At 31.8% G+C, this 24,644-nt stretch overlaps 2 protein-coding genes across 12 annotated transcripts in view; both read right to left on the reverse strand.

The window, feature by feature from the left end:
- The window catches only part of LOC149732685 (inositol 1,4,5-trisphosphate-gated calcium channel ITPR1-like), a 38,184-nt gene extending 19,300 nt beyond the window's left edge, over nt 1-18,884 (reverse strand). For 5 of the 11 annotated variants that reach the window (XM_089883224.1, XM_089883223.1, XM_089883219.1 and 2 more), the window contains exons 1-28: nt 17,745-18,883; nt 17,038-17,108; nt 16,728-16,843; nt 15,757-15,866; nt 15,328-15,463; nt 14,874-15,037; nt 14,283-14,448; nt 13,834-13,929; nt 12,871-13,023; nt 12,102-12,220; nt 11,673-11,829; nt 10,741-10,901; nt 10,226-10,385; nt 9,848-9,988; nt 8,864-9,036; nt 8,119-8,238; nt 7,625-7,756; nt 6,913-7,060; nt 5,763-5,866; nt 5,261-5,396; nt 4,651-4,686; nt 4,161-4,305; nt 3,520-3,722; nt 3,036-3,183; nt 2,401-2,630; nt 1,991-2,179; nt 1,717-1,779; nt 381-485 (exon numbers count right to left, since the gene is read on the reverse strand). In XM_089883224.1, coding sequence (XP_089739350.1) covers nt 381-485; nt 1,717-1,779; nt 1,991-2,179; nt 2,401-2,630; nt 3,036-3,183; nt 3,520-3,722; nt 4,161-4,305; nt 4,651-4,686; nt 5,261-5,396; nt 5,763-5,866; nt 6,913-7,060; nt 7,625-7,756; nt 8,119-8,238; nt 8,864-9,036; nt 9,848-9,988; nt 10,226-10,385; nt 10,741-10,901; nt 11,673-11,829; nt 12,102-12,220; nt 12,871-13,023; nt 13,834-13,929; nt 14,283-14,448; nt 14,874-15,037; nt 15,328-15,463; nt 15,757-15,866; nt 16,728-16,843; nt 17,038-17,108; nt 17,745-17,839 — 3,777 coding nt within the window. In that variant the 5' untranslated portion in view covers nt 17,840-18,883. Of the gene's footprint in view, nt 1-380; nt 486-1,716; nt 1,780-1,990; nt 2,180-2,400; nt 2,631-3,035; nt 3,184-3,519; nt 3,723-4,160; nt 4,306-4,650; nt 4,687-5,260; nt 5,397-5,762; nt 5,867-6,912; nt 7,061-7,624; nt 7,757-8,118; nt 8,239-8,863; nt 9,037-9,847; nt 9,989-10,225; nt 10,386-10,740; nt 10,902-11,672; nt 11,830-12,101; nt 12,221-12,870; nt 13,024-13,833; nt 13,930-14,282; nt 14,449-14,873; nt 15,038-15,327; nt 15,464-15,756; nt 15,867-16,727; nt 16,844-17,037; nt 17,109-17,744 lie in introns of all 11 variants that reach the window. The other 6 variants (XM_089883218.1, XM_089883226.1, XM_089883220.1 and 3 more) reach the window with 6 other exon arrangements.
- A 1,196-nt stretch (nt 18,885-20,080) lies between these two features.
- On the reverse strand, nt 20,081-24,463 carry LOC149732686 (succinate--CoA ligase [GDP-forming] subunit beta, mitochondrial-like). The gene is made up of 9 exons (XM_089883243.1): nt 24,261-24,463; nt 24,052-24,199; nt 23,117-23,316; nt 22,633-22,785; nt 22,272-22,458; nt 21,860-22,021; nt 21,167-21,309; nt 20,755-20,875; nt 20,081-20,436 (listed from the first exon to the last, which is right to left on the reverse strand). The coding sequence occupies exons 1-9, from the start codon at nt 24,330-24,332 to the stop codon at nt 20,324-20,326; spliced, it is 1,299 nt and encodes a 432-aa protein (XP_089739369.1). The 5' UTR covers nt 24,333-24,463; the 3' UTR covers nt 20,081-20,323.
- Between the last annotated feature and the right edge of the window lie 181 nt (nt 24,464-24,644).

Consider the following 24,644-nt stretch of genomic DNA (forward strand, 5'->3'; position numbering starts at 1 on the left):
AGAATTATATAACAACTCCCGTAGACCGTTGTTAATTGTTTAAAACACAATAGGATATTTAGATACTATGTGCTAAAGGTGTCCCATTTTCCCCTACCCTACTATGAATACTCTTTGTATAGATTGTTGATTTCTTATTAAAACAAAGCTTTACCTTTAAACTAAAATCTCAAAGAAATTAATATTTTCACTTTTATATATCCATCAGAGTGAACCTAAATTGTAAGAAACAGCAGCTAAAGGAGCCGTCAAGCTACATTTTTTATTTCCTTGTAAGTTTTTTTGCCTACCACCAAATGGGACGAGAAACCTGAATGAAAAGGTTTTTCATCTTCCCCCACCTTACTATATACTAAATCTTATAAATACAACATAATCACCTCTTTAATTGTTTTATAATTCTTGAATGAAGAAGACTTGATTGAAGGTCGATTAGGGTTTGCAGGATTGTTCCCAAAATCCACACTTTCATCTCGACTTGGAAACTAATACAGTGATTGATGAGATATTATATTGACAAGACCAAACCCACATTTCAATCCATTACTCTTACAATACCCCTAAGCTATTTTTTTAACTTTTTTTTATGATTGTAGCCCTTTTTAAAGACAACAACACCTGCTGCCAGTGGCACAAGCCCTTAACCAACACCCCCACCCCCCCCCCAACTTCTTATTTAAAGGGGGTTCTTGGCGACCCCGAAACCCCCACTCTTTGGTTGCGCCACTGCTCGCAAATTTTAATCAAAAATAAGAACCAATATATTGTTTAAACGCATAATGCCTATATTACAGTCAGTAAATTAGGACTTTGAAGTTATCAATCCAAAGACGAACTAGCCCATGAGCATTGATCTGCCTTGGTGGGGTGGGGGGCACTTGTCAGGAATAAATAAGCAGCCTCTAACACTAAACTATAAATTCTCAAGACTTTGGCAGGTTTAATTTATCAAAAATGCCCAAATTTATACATAAAACGCCACAAAATACTGAAATTAGTTTTTTAAATTTTATTTTTTATTAAAACTTTGTTTTTAATTAGTAATTTTTATCTTATCCTAACATTCATAGAACATTTAATTAATTGTGAATGCACATGCATGGCTGGTGTTACTACAGTGATATACATGCATGATATAATTATATATACTTTAAATGGAAGTACAAAAAGCGGCCAGCATATACATTAAACAGTCAAAGTTTATTTTGCTTTAAATTATTTAAAAAAAAAATTAATATTACAGTATTTATTTGAAGCATAGGGTTATGTTATAGTAAAGTATTATATAGCAGGGTGGGGAAAATGAGACACCTTTTCTTTCATTTTCCATTTGGTAGTAAACAAAGAGCATTCAAAGAATTATATAATGGTATCCTCACGACTTCCATAGACAGTTGTTAAAATAAATAAAGATATTTGGATATTATTTGCAAAAAGGTGTTCCCTCCATCCCCAACCTACTATATTTCTTATTTATTATAATATCCAAACCTTGCAATACAAGTTGATATGGTTAAATTAAATAAAAAGCTTTATTTACGCTTTGTAATTAAAATTTGCAATTCAGTGTTAATTGGAAAATTATTTTCTTATATATTATATATATGTATATATATATATAATGTATGGTGAAATAGATTAATGAAAAGCTGCTGTTGTTGTGTGGTTACAAATTAATGATGGAGCACATGCATGTGGCGTGGGGGGTTAACTTACGCTATTTTTCCGCAAGTTACTACGGTTACGAAGAATTCTCGGAGGTAAAATACAAATGTCGCCCTGCTCGTTGTTCGTGGATGTGTGGTGTAAAATGAAATAAAGAGAAAGAACGAGATGTTATGTGTCTATACACTCTTTCTGTCCTACTATGGATTGCAATGGTGGGGAATTAATGCAACTTGCATGGTGTATAGAAAGAATTGCGCGTTCAAAAAAATTTAAAAAAGTTTTAAAAATTTCGAAAACCATTCTGTAAAACTATATAACTTACAATAGGGGTGATTGTCTCCGTTATGCTCCCTGTCGAGTTTTCTCGTGGGTTTTCGTGAGATGCTGGGTTCGATGCTTTACCCTTCCACACCCATAATTCGCTCTTTTCAACGAGCAAACGTAGTTGGTCAAGATTTCGTTTGATTTCTGTGTAATTCTCGTGCTCGTCTTTAGTTACTAGGAGTTGAACCTAAAAAATTTGTAATTTTAACAAACGCATAAAAAGTGTTATTTTTTATGGGGAAAATTTTGGAAACTGTTGTTTTAAATTTTTGGAGTTAAATAATATAGTCTCATGGAAAAAAAAGTCGGAAAAGTATTTAAAAGGATAAAACTCTTGGAAAACTATTTAAAATGTATGAAAACTTGTACAAAAAAATGTATGAAAAACTGTATGAAAGAAATTGTTACATTTTTAAATGCTCCCAGCACTTCTTGTCTCTGGCTGAAATGTCGGAAGAGCAGCTGAAGCGATCCGGAGACTAGTGGAGGATAATCGTGCATCACTAGATTAAGAAGGACACGAAGGAACATCCGACCTCCATCTTCATCCAGATCAAGATCATTACTCTCAACAGATCCATCAAATATTCCTTCAGATTTCGCCGAAATTACTCCAAGGTTGATAAGTGGTGTTGAACCTTGAAAAAAAAACAATTTTTTTCTCAAAAAGGGTCATTTTTTTAAAGAACCTTTAAAATAGAAAAAAAATTCTGCACCTTGCATTTTTTACGCTTAGTCGTTGTTTAGTACTTCAAAAGTTTAATACTCTTAATCAAACATTCACAAAAAAAGGCGAGACACCTTTAGCACATAATATCCAAATATCCTGATCGTATTTTAAACATTTAACAAAGGTCTGTGGAAGTCATAAAGATACGTTTAATAATTCGTTAAATGTTCTTTGTTTACTACCAAATGCGACGAGAAAATGAACTGAAAAAGTGCCCCATCTTCCCCCACCCTACTATATGAATACAAAAAAATGTGTAAAAAAAAAAAAAAATTATACAAAAAAAAAGTTTATAAAAAAATGTCATCCATACCTTCAACAGGAGCAGCAGATGAAGTTGAAACTTCAGAAGATTGAGATTGTGAAGATTCTTGTTGCTTCCCATTATTTTCATCAAACTCTCGTTTAAATATGGATAATAAACTTGAGATCCGATAATCTAACCTCACATCGAGGATAAACTGTGGGCGGAAGAAAATAAAACTTAAAATTGTAAATTATTAAAATTTTTAATTTGTAAATTAATAAAAAATTGTCAACCTATGGAGCAGGGGATACAGGTTCAATGCCCTATTCTGCTACAACAATTATTTAAATTCAGTTTTAACTATGCTCAACTTGTTAGTTGTCACAAAGTTTCAGGCAGTATAAAAACACAAAAAATAATCAAGAAGTTACAAAAGTGACGAACCAATATTTCAAAGTTCAGAATGCCTTCAGTAGTAGTAATTTACCCAAAACAAATTTTCCCTAAAAATGTGTTAGAATAACCTACTGTATCAATATCTTTCACTCACATGTAATATTTCAATAATTTTCAGTTTAGTTTCGAGCACGTATTCATCGTGTGAGTTAACGTTAAGTGTAGCAGGTGATGAACTTGCTGTGCTGGTTTCAGTTCCGCCATTTTGTGGTGCAAGGGCCCCACCAAGTGTCATGCTGCTCACCAGAAGCCCGATATTTCCAACGCCTCGGCTAACAGCATCCGTGCTTTGGTTAACTGGAAAATATAATTTGGTAAGATTAACAGAAATATATAAGAAACATAAATAGAGAAATTAAGTAATAAAACAATAATGGGGTGCTATTTAAACTGTTGTGCCAAAAATTAAAACGTTTTTTAAGTTAATTTGATAAACTTTTTTTTAATATTAAAGTTAAAATTTGGCACAAAATAAACTTGACAGAAGATCTGTTTATTGTAGAAATATTTATTAACAACATGTTAATTTTATCTAAAAATACAAATTTCTTGTAGAATAAACAATAAAACAAAAGAAAACTTTTTTAAAAACCTCGTTAACAGTTAATAAATTTTAAGTACCAAAAAAGAATAAAAGTTTTTTAGTTTGAAAAAAAAAGACAAAAATATTCCCCGAAAACAATTGAAAAATTACAAGACAGTCCTAAAAAAATGATATCAGAAACAAACATTCACCGTTATTCGCAATTCTTCCATTAAAAAGATGGGTCGGCACTCCGTTCACACAGTCAAGTATTTGTAGCAAGGTACGGTTTAAACTTAACAAGTCTGCAAAGCTGTAGAAGCCGAAATAGATGAGATGTCTCGCAAGGTTTACCACCTAGGAAATATTATCTCGTTTACCATTTGACTATTGGGTGTTGTGTTGGTGTAATGGACCAATTCTGGCATAAAACACAAGTCTTGTGATGTGTGTTTTAGTAGGACCTTACCCATATGGAATAGAATGTAAAAACTATTGGATATTGTGATTCAATTACTTTACTTGTGTTAGATGCTAAAAATAGCTATATAAAGTTATTCAGTAATGTTTCAAATTATGGAAAAAATATAATATTTTCAGTGATATTACTTAAAAGTTACTTTACTATATTATGTAAACAAATAAAATCACATCCGAACTTTTTATAAAAATAAGTGAAAATGTAATATATATATTAGTTACCTGGTAGCTAAAGTTTGATTTAGCTTCATTACTTTCCTTTAGCAGCAAAAATTAGGAATATAGTTTGATAATATAAATTGAAATATGTTTAAGCATAGGCGCCAAACTTTTATAAACACAGGGGAGGCAGGGATAGTTAGACACACAATCCTGTGAAACAAATTTAACTTAATGGTTGTGATATGTTTACTGATTAATGCCTTGTACAAAATGTGTGGGGTATGCATGCCCACCCTGCCACCCCAGGTTTGGTGCCCATGTGTGTAAGTGTGGTAATTTCTGTGAATTTAATCGTGATTTTGGTGCTTATAAAGTTGGACAATTTTTATGTAATAAAAATTATGAAATACAGTAAGGACCTGGTGCTAAAAATAGGCAACAGACAAAAATGAAGTCCAAATTGAATAATGTAGCCCACATTATGTAGGAAAGAGTTATAAAAACACATGTAATTTAAATATGATCTACATACACAAAAAAGATACAAAAATAGATATATGTAAATTAGGAATATACAAAAGGAAAACACAATAAAGATATTAAAATTGCTTTATTTATATTTAAAGAAAATATATTTAAAAAACAGGTTTTGAATTTAATATTAACTTACTTCGAAAGTTAATTTATTTTCCTTTTTATTCTTGAACACCCAAGCGTTATTTACAAAACTATTAAGATATTCCTCCACGAACTGCATTGTGGGAACAAATTTTTCAAACCCATGTCTGCCAGCGTCGTTGTCGTAACTAGAAAAAAATGCAAAACAATAATTAAAATAAATGTAAACAACTTATGATGTAATTCAGTAAACTCATTACATATTTATAGCTTCTTTTTTCTTGTTTTTATTAATTTTACCTTCACTATAGTATTAGAAAAGAAAATGAATGGTTTTATTTATATATTTAGGTGGGAAAGATGGGACACCTTTTTATCCTATTTTCTTATCCCATTTAGTAATAAACAAGAAAATTTCAAAAATCTATATAACAATATCCTGACGACTGCCATAGACCATTGTTAATTGTTTAAAACACGATCAGAAAATTTGGATATTGTGTGCTACAAGTGTCCCATCTTCCCCCTACCCGCCTATATATGAAACAACTTACTCATTGATGGTGATTTGGTTTGGAATTCCTGACCACAGCCTTGCATATTGTACAGGTATCACTGGTTCTTGTGGCTCCTTATCCACATGCATATGTAACATTAGCTGCAATCAACATTATTATTTAAGCATTTTTTTTTCGTATATATATTTTTTTTTTTTTGGTTAAATATGCAGTGAAAAGGACGAGAAAACTGTTTTACATGTATTGATATACTGAAACTAAATTATTGTTTTTGAATTTTTTTATATATATATATATACTTTTTTGTATATTGGGCTTAAAAACTGAAAAAGTGTTTTATATGCAGACGTAGTAATAAATCGAAGTTTGTTCTGGAATTTTATTTCTCACGAAATCGAATTTTATTTCTCACAAACAAGCAAAAAATCAAATTATTTTGGCAAGATTTTAAATTATTTAGTCAAAACTAAACTTTTATAAAATTAATGTCACTTATCGACACGCAATATGTTCTTTATGTTTCCCATATTAAATGTTATTTTTCGATTATAATTTCACAAATTAACAAAATATGCTTTTAGGTTTTGCTTGTACACTGTTTTAGTGCACACTGTTTATTTATGTTAATTGCTAATTACAGATAATTGCTAATTGATGTTTCATTTTACTGAATAAATAAACAAATGATTTCATGTAAATAACCAAACACATTACAAAGTAATTACCCATGTACAACATTATGCAAGTAACTATATACAAATTAAATACAATAAAATGTGAATAACTATATACAATATAATGTAACTGTGGGGGAAGATGGAACACCTTTAGCACAGAACATCCAAATATCCTGATCATGTTTTAAACAATTAACAACGGTCTATAAGAGTCGTGAGGATACAATTTAATAATTCTTTGAATGTTCTTTGTTTACTACCAAACGGGGCGAGAAAATACAATGAAAAGGTGTCCCATCTTCCCCCACTCTACTATATAAATAAAATTGTTTTTTTTCTAATACTACCATATACATGTAGTGTGAGTACATGTATATGGGAGTATTAGTATACCATAAAGATAACCATATACAAAAAAATGTAAAGAAACATAACCTTCCTATGTATACAATATATGTAAGTAACTAAATTCAATATAATGTAACTATATAAAATATAATGTAAATAACCTGAACAAAGGAAGCACGCAGATCATACGGTAGTTGTGTGTCAGCCATGCATTTAAGGATAATAGGAATCGTCAGTTCTTCAGATATCGGGTTAATAGCAAGGTATTGACGGTCGAGACACATCTTGCTGAACAAATCTAACTGGTGTCTAAAAATAAACAGTGAAAATCATTATTTGCTACTCTGCGGGACCTCACCCATATAGAATAAAGTATAAAATAATATTCCTGAAAGTAAATCTCAATAATATGCGTAACAAAGTATAATGAACTTCTAGATAAGTCTAAACACTTCAATTAATTTAGAAACCCCTAGAGATTTAAGTCAATTACTGCAACTCAGAACTCATATTACCTATTCTTATAGTACTGTTGTAATAATAAATTTCACTTATTTAGCAGATTTCTGATGACAGTGATAATTCATTTATAGTAGGGTCTAGGGTGGGAGAAGACGAGACACCTCTAGTACATAATATCCAAACTAATCATGTTTCAAACAATTAGAACAGAGCCTATGGGAGTCGTGAGGATATGGTTTTATAATTTTTTTGAATGTCCATTGTTTACTACTACTAAATGAGACGAGAAAACAGAGTTAAAAGATGTTCTATCTTCCCCCACCCTACTGTATATTTATCTTAGTGATAACAGTGTTATTAAAACACAATACACAAATCCATCCACAAGCTGACTAATATTGTATAATTTACCTGTAATACGTGAGTACTGTCTTGTCATCAACATTATTAGATTGCGCAAGATGTCGGATGCTTTTCTCCACAGCTTTTCCATCTCCATAACTTAACATAACAACTTCCTCCCCAGTTTCATCTATGCCAAGTCTATTAAAAATATATTTGAATGAATGAATGAATGTAACTTACTTTATCCTCGCAAGGCCAAAAAAACGACATTCGTTATAACATGGGTGTTCATACATCTCGTGTTAGCTTACCAGTTGCCAAGTATGTTACTTTGTGAGTGAATATTTTTTTTCGGGGTTTGTTTATGTATGGCACAATTACCGGTAAGTTTTTTGCCCACATACGCCCGCAATGGTAGCAGCAACAAGGCTTGAACCCATTACCTCTGGGTTACAGGCAGGCGGGCTAACCAGTTTGCCCAACGCCACATTTAAAATTTAGTTTTTCAAATGCAAATAAAAATATTTTAAAACAAGTAGAAAAAAACATAAATATATTACTTGGTTTCAATCAGAATATCTTTATTCTTTAAAGCCAGTATATTACGGCAGATAAGTTCCTGAGTTTTGGGAATGGCTTGTTTGTTTGTCACGCACAAATCAGCAAGGTAATCAAGGAATCTAAAAATAAATGGCAATATTATTTTTTAAATAAAATATAAAAATCTGTTTAAATATATGGTACTTTACGAATACTGTTTTTATGGTCATATTTCTTAAACAAACAGTAGGGGATCAATTTGAGGGTAACAGGCCAACTCTGGCCAAACCCAGGTCCCATCCATATTTAAAAGTACGACTTTAATGATAAAGTAGACTCACAGTTTCAAGCGTCAAATTTAACAGTTAAAGTAAAGAGCAAAAAAGGATATTCCTAAATCTATGGTTAAGTTAGTAATTGAGAGTTGGGAGTTTTTTAGATTTAATTTAGTGGCTTAAAACTGTCAGAGTTTGACTGAAAAAAGACATGTATTAACAGATGTAACTGTAAAACATTTCCCTAATCTGAACCGGATCTAGTGCTCATATAGTTAGACGAATCTTGCGAAAAGAAATTTGCAAATAGCATATTTGAAAAACAGACTGACGATGCCATTCAGGCGAAATATATATTTTTTATTACAATTGGTAGACCTGATTTTTGTGTGTTACATATTTCATAGCACCAGATTCTTGTGTATTAACAGATGGTGTTATAAATATTATTGATTAAACATCAGCGTACACCAAACACCACTATCTTTACCTTGGCTCTCTGTTCTTACGAACCAAAGCCACAAACGTTTCAATCTCGGTCCCAGTAATATGTTGTTCTAATAACTTCCGATTATTATGTAGCAACGCCGTTATCGTGTCCTCAGCTAAAATATCATGTCCGATCTGTTGCTGCATCAATCCAAATGACTTGGCGATGTATTCCTATTGGTAAATAATAATAATGATTAAGATCAACAAATTTTATTATATTCGGGCGTTCTGTTTCGTACATCTCGTACCTGCTTACGAGTTACCACGTATGTAACTTTACGAGTATTCTATTCTTTAAGGGTAAGGTCCTTGTCAAGGCCATGATTTAAGCCAGATTTGGCCCATTACCCCAACACCCGGATAGCCCATTTAAGGGTAATGGTTCGGAAACCCATCTCTTGACAGTATAATATCAATATATGCATAATTGCATGTTATCATGCCATAGCAAAAATGCCTATATATGCCATTACTCAATACACATGGTATGTTAATATAATTGTGTTTTGTACAGCAGTTATTCAATTGGAAGTTATTAAAAGGTGCTTTAAATCCAAAACAGGGTAAAAAACATTTTTTAACAGTAAAGATTGCTAAAAAAAAACACTTATACCGACGTATGTAAATTGAATAAGATGTCAAACTTTGGTGGAAAAAATTTTCACAAAAAAATTTAGATTTATATTATGGCTAGCAGCAACACTTGTAAAAAATATTCACTATTGTCTGTAATTACATCAGGTTAACTAAGTGTGCAACACATAGTACACTGGTTCGTGTGTTTGTTGTTGAATTAAGAGGAAAATTAGAAGAATAGAAAGATGGTTGTATAGTTACAAGAAGCATGCAGGTTATTAGTTTAGTTTGGTGTTAATACTTGGAAAACTAAAGTCACAAATGACGTGTACAAGTTTTGCAAACTGTATACAGCTTAAACTATCATTAGAACCAAGCATTGCTTAAGTAGATATTGATTACTGACCTGGTTTTTCCTGTAGTCTTGTGTAGAGTGTCTTAATAGTCGGTAACATAACTTGAGCATGTGTTGATAATGAATGTTCTTTTTATCTCGTAATTCGTCCAAATGTAGTAATGCACCATCACCACTGTCTTTGAAAGGTGCCTGTTTGGGAAATAGTTAATTAAAATAAACGAATTGTAAACTTTTCATATAAATGCTTTTAATTTAAAAGTGATTATTACGAAATAGAAAAACTCTGGCCTAAATCTCAGAGCATATACACTCCCAAAGTACTAATTATTTTTTATAAACATTGTTGTTGTTTTTTTATTATTATTTTTCATTTCTTTTTTTTTAATAACAAGCACCCTAAAACTATTAATTATTCTAATAAATTACCTGCAATATTTTGAAAACTTGTTTTAAAATATTTTGCTCCCGAAGAAGTTTCTGACGCTCTCGATCTGGATCCACAACCATCACATCCAAGGCATCCATTGCTCCTCTAGGCTGCCGAGCCACGAAGAAGATCAAATCTTCCAGAAGTTTGATCACAAATCTATTTTTTTTTTAATAACAAATATTTTTTTGGTACATTTTTTACTTTTAAACTGTCATGTTTAATATAAAGTTGCTAAATCCTAATTTTAGGCACAAATTCAAGACATTTAACAATGAAAAATATCAACCTCATGTTGTAGTGTGAGGAATATAGATTATTTAAGATACAAACACAAAAAACTTGCGTAAAATGTGGGTTCAAACGTTAAATTAGCAAATTCTTAATATGGGTTTTAAGTGCTTGTGCCACATGATTTGATTTTATGAGTTAACTGATTTTGACATTTAACTAGACAATGACACCCCCTCACTGTAAGAAATATACATTATGAAACATAAAACAAAGTTGCTACCTTCTTTCAATGACCGTTATCTTTTTCTTCTCCATGTTCTTAGCACAGTCAGCCAACACTTTGCTGGAATCATTGGCAAAATCAAGATCACGCACTTCCTCAACATTTACATTCACGATGGCGAACGCCTCTTTATCTTCCTTGTATTTACATGTCCCAATCTATATTCATAGAATTTTATTTAGCAATATTATGGACATAATACATTAGCATCAGTAATTTTAATAATACTTTGAATAAAGTTGTATAGTATACATTGTGATTCATATTTGAAATGATGAATGAGATGCATATTTAAAGTGCAGGTATTTAAATCAAATTGCTGGGTGTTTTCTTTATGTGTCACGCTGTAAGACCACGTAGAATACAAAAAAATCACCCAACATTCAACAAAAAAAAAGAATACAAAAATTTCACTTAACCTAAAAAGTCTATCTAAAACCAACGTAAACACAGTAAATTACAAGCCTTAAAAATCATGGAAGCGTGAAGCTAAAGCTCCATTAAAGCTTCCCAGAAGTAAAAGACAGCAATTGTTTTGAGCTGTTAGGCTATATAATTGCTATCTTACTTCGCACGGAGTCTATTCAAATGGTAGTAACTCATATTCTATATATTGTGTTCACATCTGGTGTTAAGGAAAGGACTAACCACAGAACTAAATAAATATTTTACAAAAAGAACTGCAAAACATGATTGAATCTTTAAAAGTACAGTCTGAAGCATTTTAACCAAAAAAATTAAATAAAATCCAGTTACACAATCTATTTAAACTCTTATCCATTTTTTGCAATCAAGATTTTTTGTGATTTAATAAAACTTTTAATTCAATTTTTTATACAAGATACTAAAAATTACAAAAAAGGTATATATTTAATAAAAAAAATTTTTTTACCGATTAAAAAAAAATTTTTTTAAAAAACAAAATCTACCTTTAACATGACAGGTCTGTCTTCCTCCTTGTCGATAGGTATCATAGTGGAATGCACCCATGTATCGGTGCATAGATGTTTTAATCGAACGTACGAGTTGGAAGGAACAAGAGCGTCAGATTTTGTAAATGAAGTTGGATCGAGCTCAAAAATTGAACTAAATAAAAAATAAAGATTTTAACGTTAAAAATGCATATAAAACGCGAATAAAAATGAAATTTTAAAAATGCATTTAAAAATACAATATAATTTTATTGTTAAAAATACAGTTAAAAACAAATAAAACAAAAATGTTATTCAAAAGTCTTACATACTAAGTCAATTAAAAATTTGACAACATGTTATTAAAAATATGATAACAGTTGAAACCACAAACGATCAAATTTTTGCTTGTTTTTTTGTCTTTATTTGTCTTTGACAAAGACTTACCTGACACAACTTGAGTCTCCCGTTGCTACGAGGCAGAACGACATACCACCAGGTGGAGCCCTGTTACGAGAGCGTGCCGACTCCTTCTCGGAACTTCCTCCGTTATCGCTCTCAGCCATCTGCAATGTTAACAATTAAAGTGACGATTCCCGAGTGGGTTAAACAATGCTAAAAGGTAATGAATTGAGCATCAAGAGTTACTAAGGCTCAAAAAATCAATGAAAGTGAAAACATAAATGCAACAAACACGACCAGCATGCATGCGTAGAAGTAATTGCAAAATTGGGACTGACATGAGGAACAACGACCTATTCACCAAAGTTTAATTATGAAATCTGGAAATTACACAAGAAACAACATTTTGTAATACATATAGTGTTTTCAGCTTATGTAAGTCTTAATGCTGCAACATGAATTAGACTTGTAGCAAAAATGCTCCTACATTTTTTCAATATGTTATACAAAGCTGTTACGATTTTTTTTTAAAGAATTATTTAAAAGCGTTTAAGCTTAAGCGTTTCACCCAAAGAATTAATTAAACTATGTTAATGAAGTTATGCTGAAGTGTTAAAAATGTAGTTTCGATAGTGTAAGTAATCTGCATGCGGAGCGTAAACAGTCACTTCCTGTTAAGAAGCATGCGGCTTGTTACAGTTATCTGCCATAGCAGGATCCACCATACCCACAAGCAAAATTCGCATCATGCACAAAATAATAGGAATGACATTTGCGTTAAAACAAGGCGGTACAACAAGGCATTTCCGTGCACCTGACTGGAACCAGATAAAGATCTGGTTTGACTGCTGAGGTACGGCCTTGGGGAAGTGGATGAGAAGGCCGCAGATGTGGAAAAAGAAGCTGGCGACACAAATCCATCTAAAAATGGGTCTATGTTGTGTCTTGTGTCCCATTCAGTATCGTCCTGGATCCAGATTTACAGCTTTCTCAATGTGGGTTTTTGATAAATATTAACATCAGCAAAATTTTGGTGCCTATCGCTTCAGTGCGTTTTTTATTAGCAGTTTATCAAAACAGATGTTTATTATCATTGTTGTTTACATTCATAGTACATTTGATTAACCTGTATTTAAATTCTATACAGCGATTGCTAAAACTGGTATCGATTTACTTTTCCCACACAATTTGTGAAATTATAAAAAAAATATGTGCTATATATTTAAATTATCAACTTTTTACAAATTTATAAAATTAAAAAAAAAATGTAAACTTTTTGTGGATTTATTATTAAAACTGCAGCCAATGTGTGCATGTTCTCACTGTCTGGGTCTCAATTAGGATATTTGAATTAAGCTCAATGAATCATGGGAAACAATCTGGCCGATCAACAGGATGCAATCATTTATTGAAAGCCATCCGTTATGAAATATAATATAAACATGTCCAATAAGCTTATCTAATATGTTGTCCCACATTGAAAGCCACTTAGTTTAAGTAAAGATAATATAAACATAAAAAACGAAATGGTTGACCTTAATTGAACATATTACAGTTCAATGTTTACATAAACATCAGTATTGTTAAAATTTAAAAGCTTTGTATTTATAGATAGATTTGTCCTCACATGCACAAAATACAAACATAAAACACGCCAACACACTTCCAGTGGGTGGAAACTGTCTGAAAACCCAACAGATCATGCTAAGTTATAAATTTCGCAAACAAACTTCTGCAAACAAACATCAACAAACGGAAAAAATAGTAATTTTCGAACCTTTGCAGCTAAGTAATCTCCTGACGCAAGGTGTTTAAAGCGGAACAGATTGTTCCAATGTCCTGCACCACCCTGACAGGGGTCTTTTTGAACCACCTGGAATATATAAGTTGATGTTATGATCATGGGCGCCTAACATGGGTATGCAAGGTTTGCCTGTTTACCCTAGAAAAAATTAGGGTATCCTGAGTACCCAGTACAAATGAATAGGCTATATGATTTAATATATCACATAAATGTCATAAAATAAACACTATATAGTAGTGATAGTGCAATTATCAGCCTATTGACCAGTTAAAAGCTAATAATACTAGCACATAACTCCCCAAAAGTTCTTCATAGAAAAAAGTTCATGCTTTCACACGCCATAAACTTTTATCTTTAAAAGTATGACTACACAGTTTTTAAAAGTAGAACGACTGATTTAAAGGGAATTTTCGATTTCCTACCTCAATTTCCCACAGTGCTTTTGAGCTTGTGGCAGATGTGGCTGACATGCGGCCTGTGGTACGCAGGAAAACATGGAGACTACTTCTATATTCATCACAAGTCAAGAATTTCTCCTGTTCAGCATGAAACAGTCTCACCACATCCCCACCCTTTAACACATCTTTCCTGTTATGAGAATAAATTATGGATGAATAATTTGCACAGGATGTGTATATATATCAGCAATAGTCAACAGAGGTGTTTTATGTATTTTGTTGTTTCATATATTTTAAAATTAATGTTTTATGAATATTTTATATCTCTTTAGAAAAATGTAGGTTTTACATATTTTTAGTAACAAATTTTAGTGATACATTTATAAGAGTAAGAACCAAACATAAATTAATAAAAATTATTTCTTTGCCTTCCTATTATACAAAGGGTATGATTCATGGGAAAATTATTTAAAGAGGTCATAGTACACATATTGTGATGTGATACTGATTCATATTTGGAATTCAATTTTTCAAAAAAATTTTTTTTTATAAATATAAGTATGCATATATTTTAAAAATATATATAGTTTAAAAATGATGGTTTAAAATTGCCACCTGTCATCCTCCCATGACATAAACAACACAATCTTCCAGCTTGTATTACAACTAACAGAGTTGACTTCTTTACACCCCGGGTTATCAGCTAACTCACATTTGCTTGCATGTAATGGTTGGCCTGCATTTACTGGCATTATAACAACTTTGTCTCCTATCACCACCTTGAAAAAAGAATTATGTTTATATATATAATAAATCTTTATAGAGAGTAGAGTGGGGAAATATGGGACACCTTTTCATTTTATTTTCTTGGCCTATTTGGTAGTAAACAAATAAAATTAAAGAATTATAAAACCGTGTCCTCACGGCTTCCATAGACTGTTGTTAAAATAAATAATGATATTTGGATTTTATGTGCTAAAGGTGTCCCATTTCCCCCACCCCACTATATATAAATATGAAAAAAAACAAGATTCAGTTTCACTGAAGGTTGTTTTATACAAAAACTCACATTATCACCAGTTGAACGCAGCTTATAAAATAATTGAATATAAAACCAGGAGCCTTCGTTTCCATCAGGATCAAGTGAAACTCGCATTGCATTCTTTTCAAGCAAAGCTGGTAATCTTTTATTCACTGTCAGAAATCTGGTGAAAGATTAGAAAAAATAACAATCGTTAATACAAATTTACAACAGAAGTTTTAATATCCAAAAGAAATTGTAGTTTTAGGTCTGAAAATTGACCCAAAAGTGGGCCTGTGTACGAAAGTGTATCACAATATTTAACTCTTTTCTTATTTAAGCCGGTTCGAAAAAGCTGCCATTTTTAAAAAAAAGCTTTGCAAATTTGGGAAAATTTCCCTTTAAGATTCCTTAACCTTAGAAATATGACGTAGGCTTATAAAAAGTAAAAGAGATTTTTCAAAAATGGATTCTTACTTATTTGATTTAAGATGAAGTAATTGAACCACACTTCCATATTTAACAACTTGTCCCAATAACTTTTGATTTTCCCTTTCATTTTGTTCTTTTTCAACACCAGCAGATTCCTGGTGAAATGAGATTAATTTAAATGACTTTGTATATTTTTAATGGCAAATATAGTTTTTAACTAGGTTGAAACATAAGATATATATTGTAACAAACCTAAAATATATTACACTAAGTTAGTAATAAAAAACGCCCAAAATCAGAAAACAATAAAACAATTTATAAGCCTCATGTGGAGAACAAATATTTACATAACCCAATTTATAGGCCTGTCTAATCTATTATAGGTCTTGGAATTTCATGCTTATACTTGAAGATAAGGAATAATTTTACATAGCTAATTAATAAGGGTAAATCTACCTACAGTTAGACACAGTTAGATGATCTGGGTCTCTATGGTTACTGTGCAAGTTTAGCCGTCTGACCAAAATTTAGTCGGTATATTTTTATGTTAAATCGGCCGACTAAAATCCTTTGGTTACTTATTACAGAAGTTAGACAGTGCCAATCAACTGGTTAAGTTTTAGTCAATTGACTAAAAAAGCTAAATATAAATCCGATTGCAACTAGTTTAGTTGGGAAAAAGCACAGCAGAACGGGAACAACTATTCCCTAGTTAAGCAAATAAGAAATTTATAATGCTTCATTTTTTTTTCTTGTGTACCATTTTTATTACACTCAAATTCTAATGTATATTTACATATTAAAAACAAATAATTTTAAAAAAGTAACAGCAACAGAAAATACAACTGTTTTATTTTAATTTTTATTTATTGTAAAACAAACAGTAAATTGAAACTGCTTTTGTACCAACTGGAATAATTTGGCATTGAATTAAGTTAATAAATCTGTGAAAAGTGTAGTAATTTAAAATTTTAAATTTTGTACCAAATGTTTTATATAAAAAACATTGTTTTTACCTGGAGTCTTTTCATTATAACAGCATCAGCAATTCTGGTTGCACCAGACTTGATTGTTTTCCAAAATTGTTTCTGTGCATTATATCGGTTCATGGGACATATCTTGAAAAGACAATCTAAAACAACAACAAAAAACATTATACATAGCCAAAAAAATGTATTTTTTAATTTGTTGTTTATCTATTTAGTTATATTCACAAAGTCATTTTAATTTATATAGCAAAAAGATAGAAATTAACAGCGAAATGGTGTATTTTTTTACAATGAACTGGCATAGGTATACATAGTTACTACAGGTCTTAATACAAACCTCTGAATTTTTTTGGAGGATTTTGTAAATTTCCTGCTTCTGGTTGAACAACGCATCTGTCATCAACAAGTCTGGAATTGAAAATAATCAATTAGCAATATATGGATGGAGGAATGTACAACAGTAAATATGATATGCACTTAAAGTTCAAAGGCAAAAAGAAATGTATGCAACATAGAGTAGGGTGGGGGCAGATGGGACACTTTTTAACTCTATTTTCTCGTCCCATTTAGTAGCCTAGTAAACAAAAAACATTCAATAATTTATAAAACTGTAACCTCACGATTCCTATAGACAGTTGTTAATTGTTTAACACAATCAGGATGTTTGGTTATTATGTGCTAAAAGTGTCCCATCTTCCCCAACCCTACTATATCTAATTCAGGAAGTGACATTACATGTCTTAGCACCCAGTTCTAAACCATACAACACATTTAAAAATTACTGTTAGGTGTATATACAAACAGGTAGAGTCAAAATATATTGCATTTGCCACATTAATCAAGTTTTTTTTTATTTCAAAATAAATATAACTGCATTTTAACTATGCCACCCAGAATGTTGTTAAAAGTTGAAAGGCATGAGCATGATGCTTATGAGAAAAACGTGAAAAAATAAGACATAAAAAAACTGTAAAAAAGCATGTCGCCTATTGAAAAACTGGAAAAAATTTACGATTAATAAATATGACATGAGAAAATGCTCACCCCAAAGTTGATATGAATCCACACACAGAGTTTGAGCCTGACCCTTCAGCGTAAAGTGAGATAACATCACCAATATGTAGAAAACTCGAACTCATGATGGGAATATTTCTTTGTGGAACAAAAATCCACTAAATATATCACAAGTTCTTTACTTACTCAACTACCTCTGCATACACCCTGCGATTGCTTAATGTTTGAAATCTGGAACTGGTAAAGAATCCTCCAATACATTACAGATTAGACAGGTGGAAAGTGTTAGAGGTTGGTAGTTAGGGGGCAGAAGCTATAAGGGTTGGTGGTTGGTTGTTTCATTTAGGGGTTAGCAAATATTCAATATAACATAGTGGTAAGAATTCGTAAGATTGTTTATTGTGACCAAAATTTCAGTACGTTCAGGATAAGACAAGTTTATTTTATTATTTTTTTGCATTAATTTGTAAACAAGGCTTTTGCTACGATTTTCACGGAAACTAATAACATTGATTAACAACAGGTAAACTGGTTAAATGCCAGATTGACAAGTTTTTACCAATATATATATTTATCTATATATTCATGTCTTAATAACAGCCATATTAAAACAGAAATCTATTCTTTTATAGTTTGGTGAATTTGCCCAAATTTGGAGAAAAAAACCAAAGCCTAAACTTGAGCAAATATTTCTTCTTACAAGCTGTTCTGTCTAATTAGGACTATATACAGATCTGATGATGCATTTCATATATAAGCTATACATGCTTTAAAAAGCAAAAATAAATTATTCATAGTTTTTTTTTACGAAAGTCAGTTTCGTCATTTTAACATGAACTGACGGTTAGACAACATAATAAAGACATTATCAAGTTGTGTTGTCATCATTAATTATTCAAACAATACAACCATCTTTTATACACTTATTATTATTAATGAAGTTGTGTATCTAAATAAGGTTACGCACATTTTACTTTCAATTATGTTTTATATTTTTTATTTAACTGTATATGTATACATTCATTTCCTTCTCTTCGTAGTAGCATTTATACACCATTTACTCAGCAAAAAAAAAACACCTCACTGCCTGTAAACACCCACACTGTTCTTATTCGCAAAAGTCGTATACCGTATCTTTGCCATTTCAGCAGCTACATGAACTCGGAGCAACTCTTGTCATTCTGACAGATTTGCCGTCAGCAAAATCAACTTGCCTATAAACACAAAATATACAATTTTAGTGGGGGTTTTTTATAGCGGCGGAGTTTTATGTTTTAAATATTAATGTTCGCAACGGCAAATTTGCGACAATTTTACCAGCAAAATTTTCCAACTTAAAATTAAATAAATATGAAAAAAAGAGGGCCGTGCTCTAATGAATGAGCACGCCCAATTATAAAATAATTGATTAAGACGAAGATACATTTTTATTTGAAGTTCTGTGGGGTCAGACCGGACACCTTTAGCGCATAATATTCAAATATCCTAATCGCATTTTAAACAAACAAATAACAACGGTCTATGGAAGTCGTGAGGATATAGTTTTATAACTATTTGAATATTCTTTGTTTACTAAAATATCACGAGAAAATGGAATAAAAGGATGCCCAATATCCCCCCACCATAAAATATTAATTTTTTTAAGCTGGTGCGAGGCGCCAGTCACGTGGGCGATCTGACTGATTAGCTTTAAGGATTAGATGGCGGTCGGTTTAACATTTTGACGTTTGCAATTTGGAATTATCCTTTAGGCGCAAATTTAATCGTTTTTTTATACATGTTAGGTCGTACGGCAGGGAATGGGCCACATGGCGACCAGTTTTACATTTAATCTCACCATCGTCGAGTTAATTATGTCTTTGTTATTTTTCCAAGTGCTGGGTACAAATTCAACGGTCGGAACAAATATATCACGCCGCTGGTTTAACCATATCTTGACTTCTAATGTAAAAACTATTTATTTATAATAGTTTATAAACTCATATAATAGAGAGGGGGAAGACGGGATACCTTTATCACATAACATTTAAATATCCTCATCGACTTTTAAACATTTTACAAGGGTCTATGGGCGCGTAAGGCTACGGTTCTATAACTCTGTTCTTTGTTGCATATCTAATAGTACGAGAAAATAAAATGTAAAGGTCTCCCATCTCCCCCCACCATACCATCTATTTTGTATGTTCACTTTGCCCTGGATTCTACGCGCATGCGTATAACATCGCAACACATATCTTCTGATGTTAAGCCGATCGCTACAGGCACCAAACAAAGTAGCTGAAATACATTGACTTATGAAATTTTTTAAAGATCTTTATTCATTTACAGAACTAAGAATTTTCCATGTCTTGTTAATAAAACAAAAATACCACACATGATAATGTATTTAATGCGATTAATTATTTCAGTATGTTGTGCAATTAATAAGTACTTCTAAAATTTTAGAATACACGGAACAGTTTGTTTATTTAATTGTAAAGTATATACTATGATTCAATGCAATAAAACATAGCCTAATAAATAATATGTCCATTCTAGGTTTGAGATTCTTTTAAAAACCTAAACATTTTTCACAATAAAATGACAAAAATGGAATAAGAAAGGCACGATTAGGATTTGAGACTCGCCACCACTTTTTCAGCTGCATCTCCAAAATCATTTGCAGAAACAATTGGGAGATTACTTTCTTTTAAAATTTCCTTTGCCTCATTTACATTCATTCCTGAGAAAAAATATTTCTTAATTTTATTCTATGTTTTTTTCCTCCTTTTAAATACAAAAGAATTGCAAAATTTAACTTTCTAAGTTTTTTTTTATGTATGGTCAAAATGTATGGTGGTTTTTTTATGTATAACCCATTAGTGACCACTGGATTGGAGCAATTGCCCTTAAGTGTTTTGCCCACAATGGTAGCAGCGACAAGCCTTAAACCCATTACCTTTGGCTCTGGTAAAAGGCACACCCACTAATCAACTGGTCAGGGTGCCAGAAGATAATGAAAGAAACATAAGCTAGTGCAATAGTACATGATATGACTTACCCTCCAATCTTACAACTAGAGGCATTGATATATTGAGTTCTTTACCAGCTTTCACTATTCCATTAGCGATTATTTTACAGTCGACAATACCACCAAAAATGTTAACAAGGATAGCTTCAACCTGTGTGTGGTGAAGTAATTGGTAACACTTGGTAAATTTGACTTAAGTAATAGGTTGCATTTTAAATCTTCTATTAAAATCAATATACAATAAATAAACATTCTGGGTTCTAGGTTTGCATTTAATTAATAAAAAAAATACTAAGGAATTAGGACTGAATAAAAACATACAAAAAACGACTTCTTTTATCATTAAAGGACAAAACTAAAGAATGAAAAACTATTTATATATAATAAAGATTATAAAACAACCAAATCTTAAAAAGAAGCAAAAAAAATAGTTTCAAGTTACCTTAGTATCCGACAAAACTATCTTGAAAGCTTGGTAGACTTGATGTTCTTGAACACCACCACCCAAGTCAAGGAAGTTGGCGGGTCGTCCGCCACAGTGTTGGATGATATCCATGGTTGCCATGGCAAGACCTGCTCCATTTACTAAAGAAATATAGTTATAGAGTTATTAATGAATGTAACTTTATCTTCGCGTGGCTGAAACGACAGTAGTTATAACACAGATGTTCATACACCTTATGCCAGCTTAGAAGTTACCATGTATGTTACTTTGTGGGTGATTATTTTTGGGATTTTTTCATTTTTTTATGTATGGCTGATAATTTGGACAAGTGTCTTGCCCAAGGACACATACGTCTATAATGGTAGTTTTAATTAAAGTGTATGGTTTGTTGCAAGAATTCGACAAAAATGGTATGGTATACCAACAATTCAAAGGTAAAAATTTGACTCCCTTTAGGATGAACAATGACCAAATTAGGCGTTAGTATATTATGTTTAAATAACCTTTTTACCAAATTGCACACACAAGTATAGAATATAGAACATGTGTTAATGCCCATTTATGCAAGTTGTAATAAATCTGTGAAATTCTGAACAGAACATAAAATTCACAACAACCACAATTTTATAGATCACAAATGTTATACAACCTAATAAAACAAACAAAGGTCACGACTACAACATGTTTTACCAAGACAAGCAATGTTTCCATCCATAGAAATATAACTCAGCCCATTTTCCTCCGCCACCACTTCCTTAGGATCACTCTCACTCTTGTCATCCATCAGGAAAATTTCCTTCTGCCTGAACTCGGCGTTGTCATCGAAATTCACTTTTGCATCAAAGCAAACGACTGAAAATGAAAACAGAACTGTTTAAGTGTTTAATATTTTTCTCATCCCATTTGGTAGTAAATAAAGAACATTCAAAAATTATAAAACTGTTTCCTAATGACTTCTATAGACTGTTCAGGATATTTAGATATTATGTGCTAAAGGTGTCCCATTTACCCCACAGTACTATATGTGTATTTAGGGGTGCATATATATATAGGATATATATATTATACAAATACATGGAACTATTTTATAAATTTAAACTACCATCTCCATCTGGCGTTTCTCCCAATGGATTTATCTCAACTTGAGTCGCATCCACACTGATGAAAAGTTTGTAAAGTTTCGTGATTTGTTCTGCAGCTTTTTGTAGTTTCTCGCCGGTAAAACCTAAGTTCTCAGCCATTTTTATTGCTTGAGATTCCTGAATACCCTTATCAATGTCTATGGGATCCTGAAAAAAACAATATTATTGAAATTTTATTAAAAATATTGTTGATAAATGCTTTTGAGATTTAATCATGTTTTGCGGTTTTTTTGTAAATTATGTATTTATTTATTCAAAACTTTTATTGATGAAATTGTCTATTGAAAATATCATATAAGCATTTTGCCAAAAAACTCTGACCTTAAATATTAGATGTGGAGTTTTTTCTGCAACCTCTTCAATATCCATTCCCCCAGCTGGACTTCCAACCATCACAGGCCCCATATAACTTCGATCCATTAGAATCGCAAAGTAAGTTTCACGCGTGATGTCTAATGCTTCTGCCACCATTATCTATTGGTATAGAAGCATTTATTTTTTTCATATAGTAGGGTGGGGGAAGATGGGACACCTTTAGCACATAATATCCAAATATCCTGATCATGTTTTATTCAAACAATTAACAACGGTCTATGGGATTTGTTTGCATATGGTAGGCGGTTTAAGAATTTTTTGAATGATCTTTGTCTGCAAAGGTGTCTCATCTCCCCTAACCCTACTATACATATGTTATATTGTTTTATCCTTAGCGTTACACTTTTAATATATATATATAAATATATACATATATATATATAGAATTGTTTTTTGTGTGGTTAAATTTGACACACAGACATTTCACTACCTTTTTAACAGTAACTCCTTCGGCAGAAGTTTGTTTGGTGACGAGATTATAACCCAACATATCTTTGCAGAGATCCGATACTTTTGTAGGATCAGTGGTTAAATGAACTCCTCCCTGCAAACCACTTGAGAATTTTCCTTTTCCCCGACCTCCAGCAAGTATCATTGCTTTCACAACAAGCTCTTTTGCATTCGTGTCAACTGTAATATACGATAAGTAATAAAGTTCATCTATTTTATTGGTATTGTTTAAAAGTAATAAATTGTTTTAACTTATTGGACCAATTTAAAGTTATAACATGGTTGTGCCTTGTACTTATGCGATGGTGTCAACATTCATATATTGTAAGTAATGAATTTTATAAATGAAACATTGGTCTACCCACTCACAACAATGCAACAACAATCATTATATAGGGGTTGGAGCAATTGTCATTAAGTGTCTTGCCCAACAACACACACACTTACGATAAGTCTTGAACTCCTAAACTCTGGTAAAAAGGCAGGCTATGCTACAGTGACATTAACTTTTTTTATTAATGTTTTAAAGATCAAAAACTGTTGACGAAAATTGACAAGTGGCAACAATGATTGGGCCTACTCATTCTTTTTACCTGGCGGGCCAATTTAAAGTTGTAATATGAATGTGCATTGTGCTGTGGTTTAATGCAGCTCATGCCTGCTTGTAAGTTACTAAGCATGCAATGTTGATTGCTGATATGCATAAACCATAGTGACCACTGGGTTAGAGCAACAATGGGAAAATGCAGTGACAATGGTAGCAGCCTTGAGCTTTGAACTAGGGAACCTATGGCTATAAGACAACGCCTTTTGCTACACCAGCAGTAAAAAAACATAGTACAATAATGTACTTAAACAAAACTATAATTAGTCATGCTTGAATAAAATTAAAAATGTATTTAAATTAACACTAACGTATATGTTGAGCTGCATTTTTTGCATCGGCTGCTGATTCAACAACTTTAAATCGTTGGACATTCACATCAAAATTTTCCATCAACTTTTTACTTTGATATTCTTGAAGGTTAAGCCACCGTCTGCAAGCAACATGGCTGCTGCCACCCTGTCAATTTAAAATAAATTAATATAACTTAGAATTTATTTTTGTTAGAAATACAACTTACCTTATCAAAGAGGTTTAGTAAGCGCTGGTTTGCGGCGTATTTGACCATTATTTGTCGAAAACTGCCAGCCATGGTTGTTCAAGTGATAATGTTACTTTTTAAAATAAAATAAAAGACACGAAATCTTACAGAAAACCTTGGCAAAATTTCCTAACACGTTGAGTTTAGCTTCACTATATTGCATCTGCGTAACAACGTTACATTTTAACATTTCCTTTTTTTCTATTCTCTCAATGTGAGAGAACAAAATCAAATTGTAGATTATAGTGCACGGAAAGCGGTCTGTGTATTTGTGTAGGGAATTTATGTATCCCTATCCGGAAAGTGCAGTAGGCCAATGCCGACCAGATTATGGGGGGATGCGGCAGATACTTAATACACATT

This window comes from Ciona robusta, chromosome 8, assembly GCF_009617815.1.
Source record: "Ciona robusta chromosome 8, ASM961781v2".
Lineage (NCBI taxonomy): Eukaryota > Metazoa > Chordata > Ascidiacea > Phlebobranchia > Cionidae > Ciona > Ciona robusta.